We start from the raw sequence: 26,297 nt of genomic DNA on the forward strand, positions 1-26,297 counted from the left end.
GCTGTCTTTGGACCAAGCATTTTGTTATTCAAGTCAAAACTAAACTGAGTTTCACTTAGACTAATTTGAGCCCTTCATACTTCGACCTACCCTAGATTTCCATCTCCCATTTTACCTAAGAAGACAAAATATGGCCTATCTTTTAACTTGGACGAACTGGGGTATAAATAAGAAATTCTACGAATATCGGTTCTGTCGATTTCGCATTCTCAGCTAAGAAGCAAGCAGATAGAGATTGGTATTGATCCCAGCCGTCACTGGATAATCCATAACTGATAGAAACAGTTTTACGGTCAAACAAGCCAACTGATAGACACTTTTAGTTCATTGTCATGGTCAGGCTAGCTTAATAAAATAGCAGTCAACTCCTTAACAGAGCGGCTGTACTCATCTTCTTAGCCAAAACAGGAGATCACATCCTTGTGGCTCCGATTTTACTTAAAATCCATCCATCAAAAATCCATACATTATCGCTTCTTCCTTGCTATTTCTTAATCCTTTTGAAAGTGTGTTTCCTATGTACTGCATGACTGTGTACCTCGTTAAAACGTACTGTATATCTGATTGATTTGCGTTTCAGCCCCTGAGGTGGTGATTGTTGACGAGCAAGGCCGGCCTATTCACGACAAGTATTATGAGGCTGACAGTACTATTCAGCTATCTTGTATCGTCCGTCACGTCTCCATGACCTCGTCTGTTGTGTCTTGGCTGCACGGCGACCGGACGCTCAACTACGACACTACAAGGGGAGGAATAAGGTAAGTTTACTGCTATAATAATAATGGCGTATGGCCTCCGGAGAGGCCTGGTGCAGGTCTTTTCCTAGTAAACGCCTTATTAGTTGACCTGCGTGTCTGTGAAGATCAGGGACCTACCTAGGATGATTTCTAATGTCGAATACGCCACACACACCCAGCCGCCGAGTCATTGGAATGAACCAATTTAGGTTAAAATCACTGATCCGGCCGGGAATCGAACCCGGGACCCTCTGATCCGAAGGCCAGTACGCTGACCATTCAAGAAACGAGTCGAATAAGTTTACTGCTTATCAGCAGTGTTTAATGGGGCTACTTAAGACATCGATGATCTTGACTGCAGTAAATAGTTCAGTATACGGCGATAGACAAGAATTGAAAATATGAGCCCAGTAGAGGAAAGAGGTCACCACACAGGAAAGGGTAAAATAGAGTCAACTACAACAATTTGGGAACGTCTTCGGACAGACGCTATTCGATAGACTTCTCAACTATGTCTACTAATAGGTTAAAAATAGCGCATTACTGAATACACACTTGTGTGGTCCAGAGCTAACTGTCCAAAGCATCATAATTTGCTGTGATATACACTGTGTTTACTACGCTCCATAGCGTATCACATTTGGAGACAGTAGTGTTTTTCTTATTTTGTGACCGTATCGTGTTATAAAATGGAGAATATTCGGATGAAGTACTTTCTTATGTCAACTGCTTGCTTGACGAGGATAAAATGATGTAAATAGACTTAAACGTAGAAAATGCTGCCAGGGTGTTTGAAAAGAAAGATATTTCAGTAATTACATTCCCCTTTTCAGGATTTACTACAAGTAGAGGAGGATGGTGAAATTAATGGAAATGAAAACCTATAACCTGTTTTCCAGTCATTGACCGGGTCAGGGACATAATGAATGAAGCAGATATAGGCTATTAATAGGATGGGGTCCCCACTCCCAAAGTGATTTATTAATGACTAGCGAATGTACCCGTGCTTCGCTACGGTATTCTACATTGTATTCGAATATCGAAGTAAATAGTGTACATGCAGTAAATAAGATAGTTTTAAAATTGCATGTCTCTTAGCGTTATCCGAGAAAGAGCATGGGGAGGTCCCCGTACGTTTCCAATGTAAAGTGTTTGTTACGGATTTGTGATATAACGGCAGGCTCACTTGCCTACTGGCATTCACAATCAGGTTGGGAAGTTTACATTATAATTGCAGGCCCCATTGCCTACTATGCGGACAGAATCGATTTGGGGAGTTTTCGTTAAAATGGCAGCCCCCCTTTCCTACCTCCAGACAGATTACAGTTTTTATTATAATGGCAGGCAATTACCCTACTATCACTCGAAATTGAGTTGTGCAGTTATCATTATAATGACAGGCCCCTTTTCCTACTGCCAGCCAGCGTACTGCCAGTCACACCAAGTTGGTGAGTTTCCATCAAAATAGCAGGCCACTATGCCTAATGCCAGTCACATTTTAGATGAGTACATTTCTTTATAATGGCGGGCACCCTTGCCTACTGCCAAACACAATCGGGTAGGGGAGTTTTAAACAAAACTGCATGCTCACTTACCTTCTGCAAGTCAAATCGAGAAGGGAACTATTCATTACAATTGTAGGCCTTCCTTACTAATGACAGTTACACAGGAGTTGGAGAAGGAACCCTTTCCTACTGCCAGTCAAAGTCGGTGTGGGGAGTACTGATTACAATAGCAGACCGACCCTTTCTCGATCGCTAAATCGACATCAGTGAATATATATAGATCGACATACGAAAGTATATGCGTGTTTACAATATTGAAGACCTTCATTTACAGATTAACTGCTACTAAACGTACGTCATATCGACAAAGGATTATACCATAAGACACGCCGGATTTAGTGGCCTAAATGGCTGGTCCAATGATATGTCATCTATTCTTGGGTCAGATTTAGAAACGTGGAACAGGGTAAAGGTTTTGTAAGATCATCTCACATTACATTACTTTTCGGATAATAATGTGACAGCTACATACGTAGCATTTGGCTCACATATGGCTGCTGAGTGGGCCAATTTTCGTGAAGAGTTTGATGATTCTGTATTTCATGTAAGTAATTGAAAGTATGAATAATGCATGTGAAAATTCCAAATTGACTTAACATCGATTAATAGAGAAAAATCAAACGTAAAAGGGATACAGATACGGCATAAAGGCATAAGACCAAGGTTGTAGATCATTCCAAATTGAACGGAGATTGTGCAATCCGTTACGTGATAGGAATTTCCGAAGGTCTGCACCATCATTAAAATTGCCTGCATATTTCGATATTCTTCGGGGATAAAAAATGAAAAATTTAATGATATAGGATTTTTCATTCGTTACAGGCTAAAACGTATAATTTTGTCAAATTTCAATTATCTTCTTATTCTTCTGGCAGATTATGCCACAATGTGGATTTTGGGCGAGGCGGGTAAAAATTAGGACTTTCAGGAAATCAAAAATTATGGAGATTGTTATTATTACCCCTTAAACGGAAAGCTGTACGAAAATTTCGCCAAAATAGTCAGTGTAGAGGTACACAGTCGTTACGATTTGATTTATATAGATAAGGAATCTGCTCCATGTAAAACACCTTTTGGGCTATGTCCGCTGGACTTAACCTGCAAAAGTGACCATTCATGATATCTCCCTTATTAATCCTCCTGACGAAAAAATGCACATGAAAAAAAAGGTTTAGAGGTGGAATTCCATCAGGTTTGGTCGATTTCCAGTCAGGTTGGTCTTGTTCTGTATATATTGTGGAAGAGTAAAATCACCATTTCGGTTCCTTATAAACCGCCAGTCCATTCCGGAACATGAAATGTTATTTACGTTTAAAACCTACCTTTGGACAGGTGGATGCTAAATATAAATTTTGTTTCGAATGTCTTCAGTAGTTTTCAAGTTGTAAGGAATACGCTTTACACGCACCCGCTCGTGAGTTAAGTCCGATGGGACTTGTACAGAAAAACGGTCCTTTAATGATATCTCCCTTATTGATCCTCGTATCGAAATGATGCACATGAGAAAAAAAGGTTTAGACATTAATTTCTACCAAGGTAGGTAGACTTCCATAAACTTTTGTTGTGTATATTTTTTGGAAGTGCAAAATCACTGTTTCGGTTTCGTATAAACCCCCAGTTAGTTCAGGGATTTAGAAACAATATTTGCCCTGAAACCTATCAAGGACAGGTGTATTCTAAATACGAATCTTGGTGGAAATGCATCCAGTAGTTTCTAGCATTCACGTACATACGGCGTAATTAAGGAAGAAAATAATACAGTTAAGAATGTTGAAACTAATAGAAAATGGATTATAACTGAGGACAGCCGGATAACGACAAATAAATAAATGCCGTGAGTTATGGATATAATAAAGCGCTAACAGAGGAGAAATTTAGGTTCAGTGATTCTTAGGTAAACAAATATGAAGATGACTAATGGTGTTATTACTTAATCTATTCGAGGGCGGTTATAACCTCCAACGATATTCCGCCAATATCCCGCAGATGAGCCGATTGATGCCTCTCTTGCCATCTACCCAAGGAACAACCACGAATTTAAAAGCATGATGAGGAAAATGGCAATACGTTACTTCCCTACTGGCATGCAGTCAGAGACGTTGCCATGGTAACCTGTAGGTTCGTTGTCGGTCTGTCGGTCACTAAATGCAGAGCATGATACCAGCAGAAAATTGTAAATTTCTCCGTCATGTGAAGAGTAAGGTAAATTATGAACATAACGAAAGTTGTTTATAATGAAGAGACGTTTCACGTACGGTAAACGAAGTTTACAGAAAATCAATAGTATAAGAGAAAATAGATGAAAACCACTGTGGTTTTCCTATAAACACCCCGTCTATTCAAAGATTTTAAAATTATATGCATATCGGAACCTTTCCTGGGATGAGTATACTCTAAATATGAAGTTTGGCTGAGATCTATCCAGCCGTTTCGACGTGATGGTGGGAAAACCACTCTGGTTTTCCTATAAACCCCCGTCTATTCAAGGATTTTAAAATGATATGCATATCTAAACCTTCCCCGGGATTAGTATACTCTAAATACAATGTTTGGTTGAGATCCATCCAGCCGTTTCGACGTGATGGTGGAAAAACCATTCTGATTTTCCTATAAACCCCCCATATATTCAAATATTTTAAAATGATATGCATATGGAAAACTTCCCCGCGATGAGTATCCTCTAAATATGAAGTTTGGTTGAGATCTATCCAGCCGTTTCGACGTGATGGTGGGAAAACCACTCTGGTTTTCCTATAAACCCCCCGTCTATTCAAGGATTTTAAAATGATATGCATATCTAAACCTTCCCCGGGATTAGTATACTCTAAATACAATGTTTGGTTGAGATCCATCCAGCCGTTTCGACGTGATGGTGGAAAAACCATTCTGATTTTCCTATAAACCCCCCATATATTCAAATATTTTAAAATGATATGCATATGGAAAACTTCCCCGCGATGAGTATCCTCTAAATATGAAGTTTGGTTGAGATCTATCCAGCCGTTTCGACGTGATGGTGGAAAAACCATTCTGGTTTTCCTATAAACCCCCTGTCTATTCAAGGATTTTAAAATGATGTGCATATAAAAACCTTCTCCGGGATGAGTATACCCTAAATATAAAGTTTGGTTGAGATCTATCCAGCCGTTTCGACGTGATGGTGGAACAGACAAACAGACAGACAAACAGAAACAATTTTATTTATATAGATTTTTACACTCGTTCTTCACCCCCTTTCCATCCCCGCCCAAAGGAGTCCTATGAGTGCCTTACACAACAGTATATTTTTTTCCCAGATATTAAGTCTTATTTGTACCGATTTTGGTTGACAGCTATGCCCAAACGTACATGCATAATCTCACTGCTCTAGAATCCTGGAGCTGACGTTGCCATGGTTACGGCAGTTCATTTCTTTATCCGATTCCTAGAGCAGGGGTAGTGTGGTGCCAATATCTCCGTAACGGTTGGTTTTAGGGCCTTAAAACATGGTTTTCGGGCCCGTAGGGCTTACCGAGTTTTGTTCTTTGCGTCAAGAGGATTAAATTGAGCTTTGTCTCGTCCTTATACGACAAATTCGATATTTTGCCTATAATAGTATAAGAGAAAATGGAGGAAAACCGTTTTTCCTATAAAACCCCCGTCTTTTCAAAGATTTTAAAATGATATGCATATCGAAACCTTCCCCGGGGTCAGTATACTCTAAATATGAAGTTTGGTTGAGATCTATCCAGCCGTTTCGACGTGATGGTGGAACAGACAAACAGACAGACAAACAGACAAACAGAAACAATTTTATTTATATAGACTTATAGATGCTATGAAATGAGAATGGAGAGTGTTGCTGGAATGAAAGATGACAGGAAAACGCGGAGTACCCGGAGAAAAACCTCTCCCGCCATCGCTTTTTCCAGCACAAATCTCACATGGAGTGATCGGGATTTGAACCACGGTATCCAACGGTGAGAGGCCGACGCGCTGCCGTCTGAGCTACGGAGGCTCGGTGATATTAATAAATAAATAAATAAATAAATAAATAAATTAATTAATTAATTAATTAATTAATAATCTTTCACATATGTTATTTCTTACAAATGTTGATTATGGTATATAGCCATCCCAACAACAAAGCTATAAACAATATTGAAGTTCAGATGCATCCAGTTGATTTGGATATAGGCGCATATCGTCGCAGCCGGGACAAAACCTCCTATGTGAAATATTTTAGCTTAGAACTTTGGCCGGTAAGGTTCTATCATCTAAGGTGCAATATTGTGTGAATATTGTCAAGGCATTCCCGCTCTTAATAATTTATGTACTGCGGGTCAGTATATCTACAAATATATTTTCACATAGGATGTTTTGTCCCGGCAATGACGATATTTTGCTTCCCATCATAAAATCTATCGAAGGGAGGCATACTGCAAGGGGTAACGCTGAAAAAAGACGATTGCAATCCGATGTGTCTAAGCGCCCTGCTCTGGGCCGGTCCGTCCCGTCAAGAACTAGCGATAGCTGATATCAATTAGATATTAGCGATTTTGTGGATTTTTTCTGATTCCGTATGACGCGTAGTGGCCCATCCTAATATTTGTTTACTCTAAAGGAGAACTTTTGAGGTGACAAAATCTTACAACTGAACCACACATATATGTAAAGTCAGCGTAACGAACTTTTGCTGAGGTCCATGGCAATTACCCTTCAATAGTGAGTGCTTTTAATGTAAATGTACCACTGCCTAGATCGGCCATTGGACTATATACTTGCCGGGATGAGTAGCTCAGACGGTACAGTGCTGGCCTTCCTGACTCCAAGTTGGCAGCACGTTCGATCCTGGTATATGGAGGTGTTCGAATATACCAGCCTCGTGTCAGTAGATTTACCGGCACGTGAAAGAATTCATACAGGAAAAAATATCGGCGTCTCCAAAAAACCATAAACATATATTTGATGGGACGTAAAACCAATAACATTTGTATTATTGCTATATAATTCACAGATAATCATCTCGCGCTGATGTTAGCAGGCCACTTGGCCGGGGAGATGCTAACCTATGATTTCGAACCGCTGCAGCGAGCAAACGGCTCATCTGATCGGAGAAATCTGGTGTCAGTATCTGAAATAACAAACACATATAGTGACTTTATAAACAGAATAACAATTCCATTCGCAGGTTAAGAATAAAGTTGGCGACTTGAGCAACAACATATAAATTACAACCCCCATGTGCGTTACAGTTAGAAAGCTGTTTCTGAGCCGGACATGGTGATAGCACAACCGTTTACCTACGACCTTTGAGAACGAAGTTATGTGGATAGAAAACTTGAGAATTTCATAATTTACTCCATATGGGCTTTGGAATGTAAATTCCGGTAGTTAATGTGTGTAAGACTGAAGAGGAAATATTACGCCCTTCATAGTGGTGCCATCTCGGTACACTTAAGACAGTTTGGGCAGAAGTTATGTTGTGTACGAAATAATAAAATTTACCAAGTGTATTCAACAATGTACTGGGGCTAGACTGTATTTATAAGCTATACGCTAGGCTAGGCGCCCAATTAGTTCAAAAAAGATTAACAACTATAACGTAACAACCGTAAACAAATAATATTAATCAATTAATTGATTTTATTTTGATGTGTTTTATCTTATTTTATTTTAATATATTTTACCTTATGATATTTTATTTTATTTACTGACGTGACAATTGCCAGCTACAATACCATTCGTCTGTTATTGTAGTACCGGGCTGAGTGGCTCAGACGGTTGAGGCGCTGACCTTCTGAACCCAACTTGGCAGGTTTGAAGATGCTCAGATACGTCAGCCTCGTGTCGGTAGATTTACTGGCACGTAAAATAAGTCGTGAGAGACAAAATATCGGCACCTCGGCGTCTCCGTAAACCGTAAAAGTAGTTAGTGGGACTTGGAGCAAATGACATTATTATTATTTATTATTATTATTATTATTATTATTATTATTATTATTATTATTATTATTATTATTATTATTATATAGTTATCATCGGCGACTTGTAAATAAAACTGTACACTATTCGCTACTAACATGTCTATCGTTTCGTCCAGTCAAACTTGCGCAGAGCGACTTTGTTACGAAAACCCAGTGGAACAATTTCTCTGCTGTCACTTACGCGTATCCTTTTTCTTGTGAAATATTCCACATTAAATTACGTCAGGTCAGATGACGTGATGTGATGCGTGTGTTCAGGGGCGTAAAAGGCAATCCCTCATGATATTATCCTTAGATGGTCACTTAAAAGTAGTGCTCTACTACTAGTTGGTGCGGCAGAACTGATTACAAGCAATTAATCATGAATTATCTCCATATGAGGGATGAAAAATAATACTTAGGAAATTATATACTGTATCTTCAAGGCAAATATGGGACAGTTCAATGCGACAGTTTCTTCCTGCTGTATTTACACCTACTCCCGTGAAATTCGTGGACGACGTTGAGAACCAAACAATGAAGTGCCTTCCTCAACCTTAGTTGCAGATGATCATTAGCACCTGTGAATAAATTATAACCCTCATTTTTACTTAACTTGCGTACAAGTTACATGTGAATTTAACATAGAACGGGGTGATAGTACCTCATTGGGATCACTGTAAGTACCTAGGTATTAATATAGGCTACACGAAGATCTTCATTAACGAGGTTGCAAATGAAGATTAAAGATCTCTTCATACGGTTATGAGGGTATTTAGAGGTTGTAGTAAGGATATAAATGAGAGGGCTATAGGTGGTCTCTGGTAAGGCCCCAGTTAGAATATAGTTCCATTGCATGGGAATCATTAAAGGATATCTTGATACGAGAACTAGAAAAGATCCAAAGGAAAACAATACAAGTTTTTCTGGATGATTTCTGGCAAAAAAGGTAGTGTTACGAAAATGTTGAAAATTTTGGGCCTAAAAGACTTAGAACTAAGGAGACGATCTGCTCAACTAAGCAGTTCGTTCCGAGCTGTCAGTCGAAAGAGATGGCATGGAATGACATTAATAGACAAATAAGCCTGAGTAGGGCTTGAGATAAAGTTGGAATTCAAGAGGAGAACTTAGGTCAAATAACAATTTACAGGAAGAGAAATTTGGAATTGGAATATTTTATAAATTAAAATGTTCTGTAAATTTCCAAGTTCTTTGAATTCATTTAAGGAAAGACTAGATAAAAAAATTGACAAGGAATTTGCCACCTGTACGACAGCCATAAATGAAGACGAATGACATTCATTTACTTATTTACTTAATTCATTAATTAAATCCGTTTATTTATTTATTTATTTATTTATTTATTTATTTATTTATTTATTTATTTATTGAGAAGTAGCTCTTAATATCATGCTGCTCTGAGCGCAGTTTCGAAAGAGAATTTCCAAAATTAGTGGAATAATAAGTACAAATAATTAAGTAATGTATACCGCCGCCCTTCCCCCCCCCCCTCTCTCCTTGTGACACACAGAACTCATTTATCCGTAAAGACGATTGCTACACAGCTATATTGTTTACAGATAACGAAATTCTACGTGGTCAATGTGACCACATCATTAGCCGCATTTCTTGCCTTTGATGATTTGAAACGCTGACCCTCATACCAATTACCCCTTTGGTCTAGGACTCAACTTCTTGGGCCAGCCGGGAAACGAACCCGGATCCTAGGGAGAAGAGACAAATACGAATATTTGGCAAATATAGTGGAATTCTGCTGCGTATAGAAAAAAAATATTTTGGTGCAGAGATCAGACTGCATATAGCAGAAAGCTACAACGTAGCAGAACTTCAATCTAAAACACAATCGTCGTTTCAATCTATCTTCTTTTCTTTACATTCCCAAGAGCAAATGTTCCATTTAGTTTGAATTAAGTTTCCTTAACAATTCAGTTCTAAAGGAAAGGAGTATCATCCAAATACCTCTTAAGCTGTAATTGTCCGTGAACAGTATGTGCGCTGCACATACCTGTCCTTTCCCATACCAAAACGTTGTGCTGTTTTGTGAAGATTGCTTAGTATTTTTATACTGTACTTACCCTACACGTTCGGGTAGAAGAACCTGTTACACGGAAAAATGACTGCAAATTTTGAATAATACGTTGCACTATTCAGTGAATACATGCGATTTTTCTACTCCTCATATCGTTGAAATGCAAACAAATGGCCTTTGAAGGTAATTGAATTAATTATATTTAACCTAGATTGTTATTTATAACATTTTCTGTCAGCTAATGGGAAGTAGCAAATAGTTGCGTTAAGTGAATTATTTGGCTGATGACGATGGACACTTTATGAGAAGAGATGGAACGGACGGTGCATGGAAACAGAGCAAGAGGAAGCCAAATGTTTCAGTTGCCAGACAACATGAAACTAAGAAAAAGGTAAAATCTTACGAAAAAATCTCCTGAAGGGCGGGAAAATTGCACGGTCAAGGTATGAGAAATGACGCAACTTCCTGTGTTAATAATTACTCTGTTCACATAAAAAGTACGGTACCTCCTTACGAAAAAGGACATGTCAGTACTAAACATCTTCATAAATGACAAATGCAGCCTGATACACCTGATCATGGAAGGCAAGGTAGGAAAGGATGTGGAAGTGGGTGGAGAAGATTGTCCTAGACTTGTAATCTCCAACAGTGGTTTAATGTCAAAATACGCGAAACACAAAGTAGAAACATTTTCTCCATGGTGATCGCTGACCTTCTGTGAGGAGATGGCACGTGAAGAAGAACTACTTCCTACCCTAGTAACTGATTGGATTTTAACTTAGCATTTCCAACCTTCTTCTTCTTCTTCCTCTTTATCTGCTTACCCTCCAGGGTTGGTTTTTCCCTCGGACTCGGGAGAGATCCCACCTCTACCGCCTTAAGGGCAGTGTCCTGGAGCATGAGACATTGGGTCGGGGGATAAAACTGGGGAGAATGACCAGTGCCCCGCCCAGGCGTCCTCACCTAATACACTGAACAGGGGCCTTGGTGGGTAATGGGAAGATTGGAAAGGATAGGCAAGGAAGAGGGAAGGAAGCGGCCGTGGCCTTAAGTTAGGTACCATCCCGGCATTTGCCTGGAGGAGAAGTGGGAAACCGCGGAAAACCACTTCCAGGATAGCTGAGGTTGGAATCGAACCCACCTCTACTCAGTTGACCTCCCGAGACTGAGTGGACCCGGTTCCAGCCCTCGTACCACTTTCCAAATTTCGTGGCAGAGCCGGGAATCAAACCCGGGACTCCGGGTGTGGCAGCTAATCGCACTAACGAACTACACCACAGAGGCGGACAGCATTTCCAATCATTTTTATAAAAAAAACTTACATTCTGTGATTAATAGAAGGGAAAATATAAATAGAACCAACTGTTAAAAAAATTCTAACCGGTTTTCACGTGTCTTGCTGATGACGAAAAGTAATGGCTGTTTCATTATTTTACTTCACAATCCGTAGTCTGTATTTATTGTGCAGTTTATAGATGCGCAACTTCGTTCTTCCATTATTCTCCTTTGAAAACAGTTACTGCATTAAAATGAAAAGCTCTGCATGTATTTAATGGAGTTGAGCAAACTCTCAGCAGTTGAAATTCCCACGGTGTAAAACGAGAAATTGCTCGAATTGATTACACCATCTGACAATGTAAGAAACCTGTTACTGTGGTTTGGGAGGGAAGTTAATCCTTGGTTTGTGATGAGAACAAAATAGAAATTACTTCGTGTAAGGAAACGGAGGTGGAGGAGAAACAGGATGAGTCAGAAAGAGAAGAAGCTCCATCCGTTAACTTGTAGTTTGTTCTGGCGTTCGAATAAAGTTGGCTCGCGGTTGGACTTGCGTGACGGAAAGGCGGAGTAACCGAACTTTCTTTCGTAGAGGCAGCTCGTGTTACACTTCAGACATCTATCTTTGCAACAGCGTGTCGAAAGTTAACAGAGCTTCCCTAAATTCCCATACTTTATATCATCCTTCTCCTTCCCTCTCATCTACTTCAACATATTTATTTTCCTTATCATATTTTACTGTTATTATTTATACAGTTTATAAATATTTTATATTATACTTATTTTCACAATTGACTTTACGTCGCACCGACACAGATATGGTGACGATAGGAGTGGAAAGGCCTGGGAGCGTGAAAGAAACGGCCGTGGACTTAATTAAGGTGTAGTCCGAGCGTTTTCCTGGTGTTGAAATGGGAAAACATGGAAAACCATCTTCAGGGCTGCCAACAGTAGGGTTCGAACCTACTATCTCTTGGATGAAAGCTCACAGCTGTGCGCCCCTAACCGCTTGGCCAACTCTCCCGGTTTATAATTTTAAAGAAATAAGATTGCTTAATAACATAAAAATCGCGCACTACCTCAATATTTCTTGTTTACCCTATCATTTGAGATCAATCAAAGTGAAGGAATCGAATATCCATATAGGATAGAAAGTTCCTTGATTTCTAAAAATGTAAGAAATAAAAACTTCCACCGTCGTTATATTTGGCATGATATGGTAATAACCGTAGGCAGGGTGCACCAGGTTACTGCTCCAAAATTTCTCGACACCTTGACCATGTCCTTCCGAATGAACTGAGCAAACATTTACCAAGTTAACTGACAATATGCCTGATACTTTGTAAGTACATAAATAAATAAAATCACTATTGGGAAATACAGGCCTCTTTACCACTCGTTATTCCTGTCTAGCATGCTGTATCCAGTTGAGCAACGAATGGTTACTCGAATGCATGATGATGTGAAACATGTTACAATTACTACTACTGCTAGTAATACTACAGAGGTTGCCTAAGCCGAGGTAGTAAAGCTGTGCTCGTCTCACCTGAAAGCTTGCGGGTTCTGTTACACGTTATGAAGTCGAGAAAATTAAAAACAAGGTAGCCACATCTCAATGGGCACGCGATCCTGAGTTTTACTCAGCCTAAAGCAAAAATCTGTGTCAGGTTAATTCAAGGCCACAAAGACTGCCGGAATTAGAAATAATAATAATAATAATCGTATGGCCTCAGCTACCGTATGCAGGCATTTCAATTTGACGCCATCTGGCTGTCTGCTCGTCAATTTCGACGTTTCGTTTTACTCTAGGCCCCCACTAGATGGCAGGCCGAGTAAACCGAAACTCTCTTGGGCGTCTATGGCTGAGATTTAATGAATTTTGTCGGGTAAACACCAAATGTGTCACCAGAGATCTTTTACATGCCGACATCGTACGACATGGAGTGTCGAATGGACTTTTTTCCGCCCTTCAAAAATCCGACTACCTCTGCCGGGTTTGAACCCGCTATGTTGGAATCAGGAGGCCGACACTCTACCGCTGATCCACAGAGGCAGCTGCCTGAATTAGAGATATATAGCTACCACACTTAGTGCCAAGTTTACAACCGGTGGAAGCCCTTACTTTCCACCAAGGGCCTGTACGGAGTTGTCTTTGATCATTTTAACCACTCCTACTGTCGCTAGTACTCGAAGAGATTTTGTGAAAACTCTTGATGGTAAGAGTTTAGAATCTAAATATGAATAGCAGGTTATTCCCCTGTGCCAAATGACGTTGTCTCAATCGAGAATATTTTGATGGATTTTTGAAGAAAGTGTAATTGATGTTCTTCTACTTTTTGATGCCTGTCAGAAACAAGCAAGAAAAAATGGCACCCACAGGGGCCCTCAGCTAGAGAGACTGGGTTGTCAAAAACGGTACCACTAGCAGAGTCTGGTATTATATCTGTCCACCTGTGGCACCTTTCTACCTTTCATATCCAACCTCCGTTCATCAGCGCTTGTTCTCTTCCAGATGAGAAGACTTTTCGCGGCCTTTGGAATGTCTTCACCTTCACGGCCTTCATGGCACTTCCCTTCCTATTGCTGATGTCCTCAACCTGTGAATGGTCATCGGACCTCTTTCATTTCTGTCCCTCCCATTAGTATTATAAGAAGAGATTTGCTTAGTTGTATCTCCCCTCAAAAACAATAATCCTCAATATGAGTATTCCGTTTTTCGAGTCCAAAGATGGCCTTAATTTTAATATATTTCACGGTGGTTTTCATTCTTTCTGATACCTCTCCTTGTTCATTCTCCTGCGTTTAGAGTCAAGAAGGGAAGACTGTCTCGTAGTACTTCTCATTGAAACAACAAAAATGTCGCAGTGATGGATTTTGCCTCACAAAAGGGTTCCTTACTACTTAGAATGTGTATTATCCCAGGATTATAGTACAGGAAGTGATACCGAATCGAGGTGTGGCAAGGCTATCTCTGAGCTCGCAGTTGTGATTGACGATATTCTGTAAGGAAGTACTAGTTCGCTGTCTGACGAATTTTTCCTTACGTCGCTCTATTTTCTGATCAGTTGAACTGTACGGAAGTTAACGCTGAATAAACGTGATATATCTTATAAACTGAAAGAAAGAGTCATGCAAGTAGTGGAAATTGTTAGTACGCATAGAAGGAGCAATAGTAGGACACCCTCAGTCAGTGGATAAAGACATGTTTAAAATGGAATAATCAACTCGCGTCCTCGCCTCGAGGTGATACAGCTCTTTTCAGGAACACCATAAATGGATTTGAGCTGAATATTCACTTGTAATCACGTATCAGCCCTCCTGCGTTTCTTAAATCACTGGTACCGAGCGAGTTGGCTGGGCGGTTAGGGACGCGCAACTTTGAGCTTCCATCCCGGAGGTAGTGAGTTCGAACCCCACTGCCGACAGGACTGATGATGGTTTTCCATGGTTTCCCATTTTCACACTAGGCACATTCTGGGGCTGTATTTTAATTAAGGCCATGACTACTTCCCTCGCACTCCTAGCCCTTTCCTGTCCCATAGTCGCCATAAGACCTATCTGTGTCGATGCGACGTAAAGCAAATTTAAAAAACTCTGGCATTGGCAGGAATCAAACATGGGTCACCAAGAACGACAGCTAATAGTGCTAACCGTTTCTCAACGGAGGCGGGCTAGTTAGGAATGAACTAGATGGTTGAAGCTGTGTGTTCAAATCGACTTAGGTGATAGGATAATGTGAAGCGAATGGATGAGGACAGGGAAACGCAAAAATTAAGTACTCGGTCATCGAGGCTGAAAGAACCAAGAGTCCAAAGCGACTCAGATAGGCCACAGAGACAGTTACAAATTGTGGAAGCGCTTAGTTCATTCTAAAGGTTTACAGGCTGAACGCTGAAAAATTCATGACAGTCTAGAAGATGCATGTAGGTACGTAATATTTTAGAGAAATATTAAGCTCGTATTTTTTAAATATTTCCATCATGTTATCAGTTATATTTTGATGATTTTTAAATGTGGAAACCTTAGACTGTGGAATTGTTCGCCTTGTTCCGAGGTAAGTACTGTACATCCATCTACGTGTAGTAATATGATAACTCGGATCATATAGAGCTATAATACGCTGCTCAACCCAAACGCTTCTGACAGCTTGATTTACTGAAGCATTACAATGGCTCCTGTAATACAGGGATTTGTTCTAACATCCATCACAATATTTGGCGCTCGCTTTAAGCCCAGCATCAAAGAGAATATCTATATAGATGGATGAAAACATATATTAAACTTGACTCCAGTCACATGACAGACATTTTTTCTTATTCCCTGGCATGAAGGTTAAAGCAATACCATGTTAAAAATTATAATTATTTCTTTACAATTTACCTTACGTCACACCGACGCAGAAGGTCTTATGGGAGAGGAAATGGTTAAGAGTGGGAAGGAAGTGGCCGTGGCTTTTATTAAGGTACATCTCTAAAATTTGTTTGATGTGAGAATGGGAAACCACGGAAATTCACCTTCATGACTGCTGACTGTGGGGATCGAACTCACAGTCTCTCGAATGCAAGCTCACAGCTGTGCGCCCCTAACCGCAAATTATTTCAAAGGAAATTGTTCTGTGAAGTTCTAATAACCTAACTTCCGTTGGCAATAATTTATTTGAATTACGATCCGTGTGAATGTTAGAAATAGTATAACAATGTACACCAAAGGTAGAAACAATTCCATTCTCTTTTTACAAATTGTTTTACGTCGCACCGACATAGATAGATAGATAGGAAGTATGACCAACAAAAGGCAAATAAGCTAATATGGGAAGGACAGCTGATTCAGAAAGTGATGGAACCAACTAGGGGGAAAAATAACCTGGACGTGGTGCTGGTAAAACCAGATGAGCTCTATAGAGAAACCGAAGTAATAGATGGCATTAGCGATCATGAAGCTGTTTTTGTCGTAGTTAAAAATAAATGTATTACAAAGGAATGTCTTAAAAGTAGGACTATTAGGCAGTACCATATGGCTGATAATGCAGGCATGAGGCAGTTTTTAAAAAGTAATGATGATCGGTGGGAAACGGTAAATAAAAATGTAAACAGTCTCTGGGATGGGTTTAAAGCAATTGTTGAGGAATGTAAAAACAGGTTTGTACCTTTAAAGGTGCTAAGAAATGGTAAATACCCCCCTTATTATAATAGAGAAATAAAGAGACTAAGAAGGAGGTGCAGATTGGAAAGAAATAGAGTCAGAAATTGCTGTGGAATAAGGAGAAATTGAAGGAAATTACTAGGAAATTGAATCTAGCAAAGAAGGCAGCTAAGAATAACATGATGATGAACCCATAATTCTACGATGAGAAAAATATTTTTTTTATTTTTCTCAATATTTAATTCAAATCAACAAGCTACTTTTATTTTTGAGGGCAGCCATGTTGTGCTCTTAGAGCCTCGATGTCGCGTGGGAACGATCTCACCCGCGGCAAGCTCGTGAAATACCGTGACACCTCGGCGGATTTCGAGTGCCCGATAATTCTTTAAAGTCACGGAATTCTGCATAACGAGGGATTTTGGCAATACAGTAAATAAAGAAATAAATAATCTAAATTATTCTTAAACCCTACGTGAAGACAGAGCCCCCAGGGTAAAACATAAATACAGTTAAGCCTAAGTATAAGTCAGCGTCAGATCAGTGGACTAGCTCCACGTGCCAAGGTCAATGGATGAAGAAAACCAGCGAAACGCCCGGGCAGAAATAATTTATTTCACCTGTTGCGAGTGTGGTAAAATTATGAGATTAACATCTAAATTAATTACAAGTCTGTTCGGAATTCTGGGACAAGTCTCATAAAAATCGGTCTATTGGACGCGAAATTAGCAGATTACGCAATCAAGCTTAGTAGTGTCCCTCATAAGACTATGAAAGGAACCCCCCACTGCATATTTTTCAGTGTCAATCTGGGTTTTGAAGCGGCGGTAGCTTACGCCCGTCGTCAGCAGAAAATTGTACCAGATTGATCTACAAACAACTTGGTACATGTTCGTGGCTGAGGTCCACATATTCGGTTAGAAAGGGAAGGTGACAGAAAATTTCTGAACTTTTGCCGACAAACTGTGAAAGTATAGGCGTCTGTTAACGTACACAGCAAATTTTATTGTATCACCTCATGTGCGTTTGAAAGTGGTAAGAGAGTTGGGAAGCTAGTCAGAGTAGTTCTGATTCGTTATCTGTTGAACACCTGGTGTGTTGTGGGTGACAGAGAGAGACAACTCTGGGAAGAAAGCAGACAGTCGCAGTTGACTGCAGAACGAGGGAGGTTCGTGGTACAAATTATAACGAGGAAAGGGCGTGATTTGTGTTGTATTTAATATCGTGTGCAAAAGGCAGTGTTTGTAAGAGTGATATGTTGGAGATGATGATGTTATTTGTACCACTGTACGGCTAAAGGCACGAGGTCATCTGGCGACAATGTAGCCAGAATACTGAGGATGACTCCATTTTTTCAGGTCTGTCTATATTTGTATTATGTTGTAGTTAGATTTTATTGTTCTGTCCCAACAAATTTTTCAAGATGATTGTCGGGTTGATATTTGCAATTATCAGGCGAAAAGTGTTATAATTTTGGTCAGCGTGTGAAAATTTTAGTTTGTAAATTTCACGTCAAGGAACTGTAAAATGCGACGTTTAAATCTGGTGTTAATGTTCTATGAGATATTGTTCAAAGTGAGGAAAATTAGGAAAGCTATAATGGTAAAATAGTCGTGGCGAATGCCTTAATTTCAAATATCAGTTGAATTCAGAAATGTTTGTCGATAATAATAATAATAATAATAATAATAATAATAATAATAATAATAATAATAATAATAATAATAATAATGTCTACCGCGGGATAAAGAAATTTTTCTATGTTAAAAGTGCATTTAACCAGTATATTTTACAAGGATCGCAGGCATTTAGAAAATTTCAGTGAAATTCGATAGAGTTATATTTATTCATGGAAGTAATATTTTGGGACATCGTGTATATCAATGATACGGAAAATCGCGGTGTGTTCTTGGATTCTCGAGGTCCGAAAGTGTAGTAACAGTAAAGTAAGGGGGTGTATTTTATAATGGTTGTAGTTTTCACTAGAGGATTGAAATATGAAAAGGGTCTTGGAAATATAAGAAAAATGGATTGAGAGCGAAGAATTTATATATGTGGAGATGAGAGGGATAGGAATATTGATGGAGAAAGAGAGCCTGGATTTTAACTGATACCGCTGGGATAAGGCGAGGAGAATGACTTTGAGATAGGCTATGTTTGCCGAGGAAGTATTTGTGAGACAGGCTGTATTGTGGCAGGCTGTAGTGTTTTCCGCTACCTATCCGAAATTTGAGACGACTACTGTGTGAGGCACCGTAGATTTCTAGTAAGATCCCAAGTGAAAACGACTCTAGTAAAGGTTAAAAATCTTGGTAGTAAAAGTCAGGTGACTAGTTACGTAAAGCGCGTATGAATATTAAGATAATGTGACCTCAAGGATAAAGGAGCATTTCAGAATACATGGTTGGTGTTGTATTGAATTTCGTTTCACTGGATATGTCATTCATATAAATATTTGGAAATGACGGTAGGCGATTTGAGAGTTTCTAATGAGGTAGTGATGATTATTATTTTGAATACATCCACTAAATGGTAGACGTGTGTTGGGAATTATCATTGCTTCCCTAAAAACTTCATTGCACAGGCTGAGATTGTGTTTGAGTTGGAGAATTGTTCGTCACGTATAATTATTTTCGAGTTCACGTATTGTAACGAGATGGAGACTTACTGCAATTTCCTACTTGCATTCGTTTAATAGTAAGAGACGTGGTTCCATGTGTATTGAAATATCAGAGATGGTTTGAAATTGTTAGTTCGCCTGATATGCTAGGGGATGCGTAGTACGACCCATTTTTACGCCCGACCATAGATTTAGGACGTCACATCTTATCCTTGGAGTTACTGATGATGATACGTCCTAGTTCACGCCCGACAATGGAATTTGGAAGGTATCTTGTACATAGAGATTAGTGTTAGGATGTACAGATTTTAAGTGAGCCCGACGATAGGTCTGGGATGTCAGCTGTACATACTCAAGTCTCAGATTAGATGTTTCTTTTGTTTTTGCGAAGTGACCTGGGCGAAGGTAGCGTCTACAGTAAAATATGAAATATGAAGAGGGTTAGATCGATAATAATGAGGCGAACTAGTGCGTAGCTCCAACAACTGGAAGGTGTTCCCTAAGATAACGGGGCCGCTATCGGTGAATGAGGGTTGCCCAAATATTGGATATCGACCTGATGGAGATTAAATACTTTTACTGTAATTCTCCATGCGTGTTGAGTTTTAATGACTTCGATATGTTATTTTGTTTTACGGACTTAATTGTTTTGTCGTTCTGACGTCCGTTTCGTTTTGATAGTGTGCATATTGACACTCAGTATATTAGTGTGAGACTTGAGTTGCGAATGCGGTTTCGATTCGTCAGCCAGTAATATTATTTTATTTTCAATCTTTGTCGTAGTTTCATTTTATTCGTAATTGAATTCGATTAAGTAATCACTTTATAGGTAGTGTGTTGGGACAGACAATAAGTAGATGGATCTGTAATGGTAGTCATTGTTCTTCAAAGGAAAGAATTCCTTAAAGTAGTATTTTTTCAATGTGGACTGGTAATTTTATTAAACGTAACATAACCATTTCTAACCTGAAAATCGATTCAATAACAATACTTTTTCAAGTGATTTTCCACTTTTTAATTAACTTCAGTGTTTGGAATTTCTCCTAAATGCGTGATGAATAAGTGTTTCCTGCATTTCGCAGTTTTGTTCCTTTAGAACGACGTAACGTAAGATCCTCGCGGATCATGTTGTTGTTGGTTCCTTCAGAACAGCTGTTTGGGTGATGCACATTTAGCATCGGGATTACCTTATCACTTAAGGGTGTCATGAATGACAAATACATGGTGGAATTTTATTTCAATTGTGAATGATGCTGTTAACTCGTAGTGAACACCATGATTTCCCGTAATATTTCGCAACCTATCCAAAGCAACTAATAGTCAATTTGGTTCGATTAAGGGTCCATTCGGCGGCTGTTCCGTATCCGTAAAGGGTATTCGACTGGTGGATAACCTTAATTGAGAGGAAATCAGGCGTTCTACTTGTTGAAAGTCAGATTTTCCACGGATCGTGTGGATTAATTCTCAGTTTTCGTTTGGAGTAATAGGTGTCCGGTTTTCAGGTCTTCCCTTTTTCAGCTTTTCAGTTTCGTTGTCCACTAATGTATTAATTTCTCCGAAGCAACTCTTCGATATTGTGAGAAATAAATCAACGCTATGCAATGTGACTGCGTTTGAAACATTCAATAATAAAAGATTTATAATTTTTTTTTTCAAGGATTTATATTAAAATAATAATGTTGTCGTGCTATTTCGATTTTAAATAAAAGTTAGTAAGCACATATTTGCTCCTCATTTCAAGTAGTTAGGCTCTCTTCTGAACCCCATCGTTTGGTTAAGATCGTGACCGAATTTATTCCCGCAACGACCTATGATTTAAGAGTTCTATATTGTTCTACTGTAGCAGCCGTGGCCGACCAACGATGGAATGGTAAGTTCAAGGGTTCAGTAACAAGCATAATTGGCAGTCATACAAATTTTAGTGATAAATGGAAGGGTATGTATAGCTATTTTAAGGCAGAAACGGGTTCCAAGAAGGACATTCCAAGAATAATTAATGAACAAGGGGAGTGTGTATGTGAGGATCTTCAAAATGCAGAAGTATTCAGTCAGCAGTATGCAAAGATTGTTGGTTACAAGGATAATGTCCAGATAGAGGAGGATACTAATGCTAAAGAAGTATTAAAATTTACATATGATAACAATGACTTTTACAATAAGATACAAAAGTTTAAAACTAGAAAAGCGGCTGGAATTGATAAGATTTCTGGGGATATACTAAAGACAATGGGTTGGGATATAGTACCATATCTGAAGTACTTATTTGATTATTGTTTGGTCGGAGGAGCTATACCAGATGAATGGAAAGTTGCTATAGTAGCCCCTGTGTATAAAGGAAAGGGTGATAGACATAAAGCTGAAAATTACAGGCCAGTAAGTTTGATATGCATTGCATGTAAGTTTTGGGAAGGTATTTTTTCTGATTATATAAGATATGTCTGTGAAATTAATAACTGGTTCGATAGAAGGCAGTACGGTTTTAGGAAAGGTTATTCCACTAAAGCTCAACTTGTCGGATTTCAGCAAGATATAGCCGATATCTTGGATTCAGGACGTCAAATGGACTGTAATGCGATTGACCTGTCTAATGCATTTGATAGGGTGAATCATGGGAGACTACTGGCAAAAATGAGTGCAATTGGACTAGACAAAAGAGTGACTGAATGGGTTGCTATATTTCTAGAAAATAGATTTTAGAGAATTAGAATAGGTGAAGCTTTATCTGACCCTGCAATAATTAAGAGGGGAATTCCTCAGGGAAGTATTTTTGGACCTTTATATTTTCTTATATATAAATGATATGAGTAAAGAAGTGGAATCAGATTTAAGGCTTTTTGCAGATGATGTTATTCTGTATAGAGTAATAAATAAGTCACAAGATTTTGAGCAAATGCAACGTGACCTCGATAATGTTGTGAGATGGACAGCAGGCAACGGTATTTTGTTAAACGCGGTTAAAAGTCAGGTTGTGAGTTTCACAAATAGGAAAAGTCCTCTGAGTTTAAATTACTGCGTTGATGGGGTGAAAGTTCCTTTTGGGGATCATTGTAAGTATCTAGGTGTTAATATCAGGAAAGATCTTCATTGGGGTAATCACATAAATGGGATTGTAAATAAAGGGTACAAATCTCTGCACATGGTTATGAGAGTGTTTAGGGGTTGTAGTAAGGATGTAAAGGAGAGGGCATATAAGTCTCTGGTACCCCAACTAGAGTATGGTTCCAGTGTATGGGAACCTCACTAGGATTACCTGATTCAAGAACCGGAAAAAATCCAAAGAGCAGCTCGATTTGTTCTGGGTGATTTCCGACAAAAGAGTAGCGTTACAAAAATGTTGCAAAGTTTGAGTTGGGAAGAACTGGGAGAAAGAAGACGAGCTGCTCGACTAAGTGGTATGTTCCGAGCTGTCAGCGGAGAGAGGGCATGGAATGACATTAGTAGACGAATAAGTTTGAATGGCGTCTTTAAATGTAGGAAAGATCACATATTGAAGATAAAGTTGGAATTCAAGAGGACAAATTGGGGCAAATATTTATTTATAGGAAGGGGAGTTACGGATTGGAATAACTTACCAAGGGAAATGTTCAATAAATTTCCCATTTCTTTGAAATCAGTTAAGAAAAGGCTAGGAAAACAACAGATAGGGAATCTGCCACCTGGGCCTAAATGCCCTAAATGCATATCAGTATTGATTGATTGATTGATTGATTGATTGATTGATTGATTGATTGATTGATTGATTGATTGATTGATTGATTGATTGATTGATTGATTGCGACGATGGGATAGGAAAGGCCGAGGAGTGGGAAGGAAGCTGCCTTGGCCTTAATTAAACTACAGCCCCAGCATTTGTCTGATGTGAAAATGGGAAAACACGGAAAACCATTTTTAGGTCTGGAAAGGGTGGGGCTCAAACCCAATATCTCCGGGATGTAAGTTCACAGCTGCGCGCCCCTGACCCGACGGCCAGCTCACTTGGTGAGAAGCAATTACGCTAGATAACAAATGATTAGCAATGTTATTGCTGTAAGAGTGGGAACATGAACACTCCAGAAGTGGAAACCTCGATTATAAATGTTTCAACTTCTTGTCGAACTGAGCGCACCTTTGTAATTTAAGAACTTCATGTTGGATGAAACCAGTCCCTTACATAGTGAAATAATCTAAAAGGTCTTTGACATTTTACTTATAGTGTATTGAAAGTTGGATAACCTCATACCTATTATTCTCCTGAGAACAGCTTTACTGTCCCGATTAGGAAACGCATAAGATTGCAAACTACTGTACATTAAGTGCTGCAGTGATCTATCGGATAATGCACAGAAAGTCTAGTCGAAAATTCGGCGCTCATCAAAAACAGCGAATTCAGCTCTTGCCCCTACCAACGAACTTGCTCTTGATTCGTCAGCTCGTTTTTATGTTTCTGGACAGATTTTCTATACCCAAGGACATCCTCTAAGAGTAAGCGGAAGAAAACGAGGCAGCCCACTTTGATCTCTTGAAGTGTGGTGATGCCCCTAATGAAAAGTATGACAAGGAAACGCGAACGGCATAAATTAAGAAACTCCTTGAATGTAGCTAAATTTGATCCTTTCTGAATTTAATAGTTCATACCCCAATTCCATACTAAAGTCGAGTACACTTTTCACCTCCATACATAAACCCTGTGTAGACCTGAAACATCATAGTGTATGTCAAACACTTCTTAACATCCTCTACGTAAATACCACGTAAGGAACGCGCCACATTAAATCAGACATTATTCTCAAGTGAAAATGAAGAACTCATTCGAATGTCAGTTGTGTGAATTGCAGTGGTAACACCTATACAAGAAGTCGACAGAAGCTCTAGTGTTTCTAAGGTGGGCAACTTTAACGAATGCAAATATCTGTGGCGCAATGTCTTATTCAGGAGAGGAATATTCAACAAGTATAAAGCAGAAGCAGACAAAGCCGGAGGTAAGAAAAATAGAGAAGGAGAATTTCAAACAGCGCATAGAGTTTCCTCCGAGTTTAAACAGAGTATTCTCTCCATCAATCCATAGGAAAGGCTTTGCCGAAGGAAATTTAAATGTATTGATAAAATGAAGAACAATATTATGCCAAAGGAACGGAAATATTTTTATAAGAGCCGGAAATGATTGGTGTTTGCAGTGACTAATATCTATAGACTATGCAAGATACATTTTTAATATTGAAAATCCGCAGCCTGTTTCCAGTCATTTGACCGGGTCAGTAATGGAATGCGGCGAGGATGGGAATTGTGCCGGCTGCCGATACCTGTCGCACACCTCTGGGGAATGGTTAATGAATGATTAATGAAATTAAATGATAATGGAAAGTGTTGCAGGAATGAAAGGTGACAGGGAAAACCGGAGTACCCGGAGAAAAACCTATTCCACCTCCGCTATGTCCTGCAAAAAAACTCGCATGGAGTGACCAGGATTTGAACCGCGGAACCCAGCGGTGAAAGGTCTGCGCGCTTCCGCTTGAGCTACGGAGGCTCTGTATCATAATAATAATAATAATAATAATAATAATAATAATAATAATAATAATAATAATAATAATAATAATAATAATAATAATAATCTGAAACCCATCAAAACATGACGGTCATTGGGGTTAATATTTATATAAACCATCTTTTTTACAATTAATTTTTGACAATACTGAAACTTTAAGGACGTCAAATGTTCGCACTCTTGACTTTGCAACATGTGTCATCGCTGAAACCTGCACGTCCCAGTGTTTCCTTTTGAGCTTTATTGATCGTGATACAAAATGGCGAATTGGAAATGACTGGCACATAAAAGAAACTGGAAGTCTTTTATCGGAAGGAGTTAAATCATCTCGAAGAATTATAGATCCTTGCCTACTTTGAATGTACAATGCACTGATCCGCCGTTGGCAAACAAAATGGTAGCTACTCCTGTCCCGCTACTAATATAACGCAAAACCGATTAAAAAACGCTTTTGTATTAAGCATCGGTAAATAAACGTCTTTTTCCAGTGCACGCGGGTCCATCGATGAAAAATGCGTTCTTTACATTTGTGTTGTCTTGTTGGGGCACGTCAAGGATTTCATTAATATGATTGAAAGTTGCTCCTGGTTTTCTATGAGCGCAATGTCAGCCAAATCAGACTTTAAAATTCGCACATTAGCAGTTTGCTCGTAATAAAGGTGCAATCCTTCGGGTTTCCATGACAGTAAATTATGACATGGAGGATCGACTCACTTTCCTTACTACCAGAGAGAAGGAAATTCATAGCCTTAGTGTTAAAATTACGACAAGGAGAAAAGGACTTTTGCATTTCTCCGACATCATTTCCAGCTAGCAAGTACACGGAGAGCTACAAGGAGACAGTTACACTGCCCCGAATAGCTCTTCTCAACTAAGCGATTCTCTGCAACTGCAACACAACACAGACTGGAACAGCGGATCAGGAATACGTCCGACTGCGCATACGTGCTTGCCACCTTCCAACTCACCTCTCGCATCATATGCCTCAGCGCTACCACAGTCCAGGTGGCCTTGATCTACTGGCGAGCTCTTTGGCGAGTCAGAATGCTACATATTTTGTTTAATAATTTAAGAATATTTGGCAAGAGTTGTTTACGCTTTTAAAGACTCTGAAAATCTACAGTCCAAGAGCTTTCACCTGAATGCTTTACGATGTCAATCGGTTCAGGCATTATCTCAAAATCACCGTAACAAAAATGAGCCTAGTGTTTCAAATATATACAGTACATATCATACCCTTGTAAATACTGAGAATCCTATCCCAAATGTCCCAGTATGCAATACTATTACTACTGGAGTTTAAAATTCTGTTGTAATAACTATAAAGGGTTGTTTTCTTCTTCCAGAGAGCAAAGGAGTAGGGTTTCTTTCAATTACAACTCTTCGATCATCCTGGAAGTACTTGTCCATTTTCTTTCCAGTAGGAAAATACCGCGATAATA

At 39.2% G+C, this 26,297-nt stretch overlaps 1 protein-coding gene across 1 annotated transcript in view; it reads left to right on the top strand.

Moving 5' to 3' along the window:
• Positions 1 to 26,297, top strand: part of LOC136860967 (uncharacterized) — a 701,781-nt gene that overhangs the window by 420,554 nt on the left and 254,930 nt on the right. The window contains exon 4 of the mRNA XM_068226024.1: positions 581 to 758. Coding sequence (XP_068082125.1) covers positions 581 to 758 — 178 coding nt within the window. The remainder of the gene's footprint in view (positions 1 to 580; positions 759 to 26,297) is intronic.

This window comes from Anabrus simplex, chromosome 1 (genome assembly GCF_040414725.1).
Source record: "Anabrus simplex isolate iqAnaSimp1 chromosome 1, ASM4041472v1, whole genome shotgun sequence".
Lineage (NCBI taxonomy): Eukaryota > Metazoa > Arthropoda > Insecta > Orthoptera > Tettigoniidae > Anabrus > Anabrus simplex.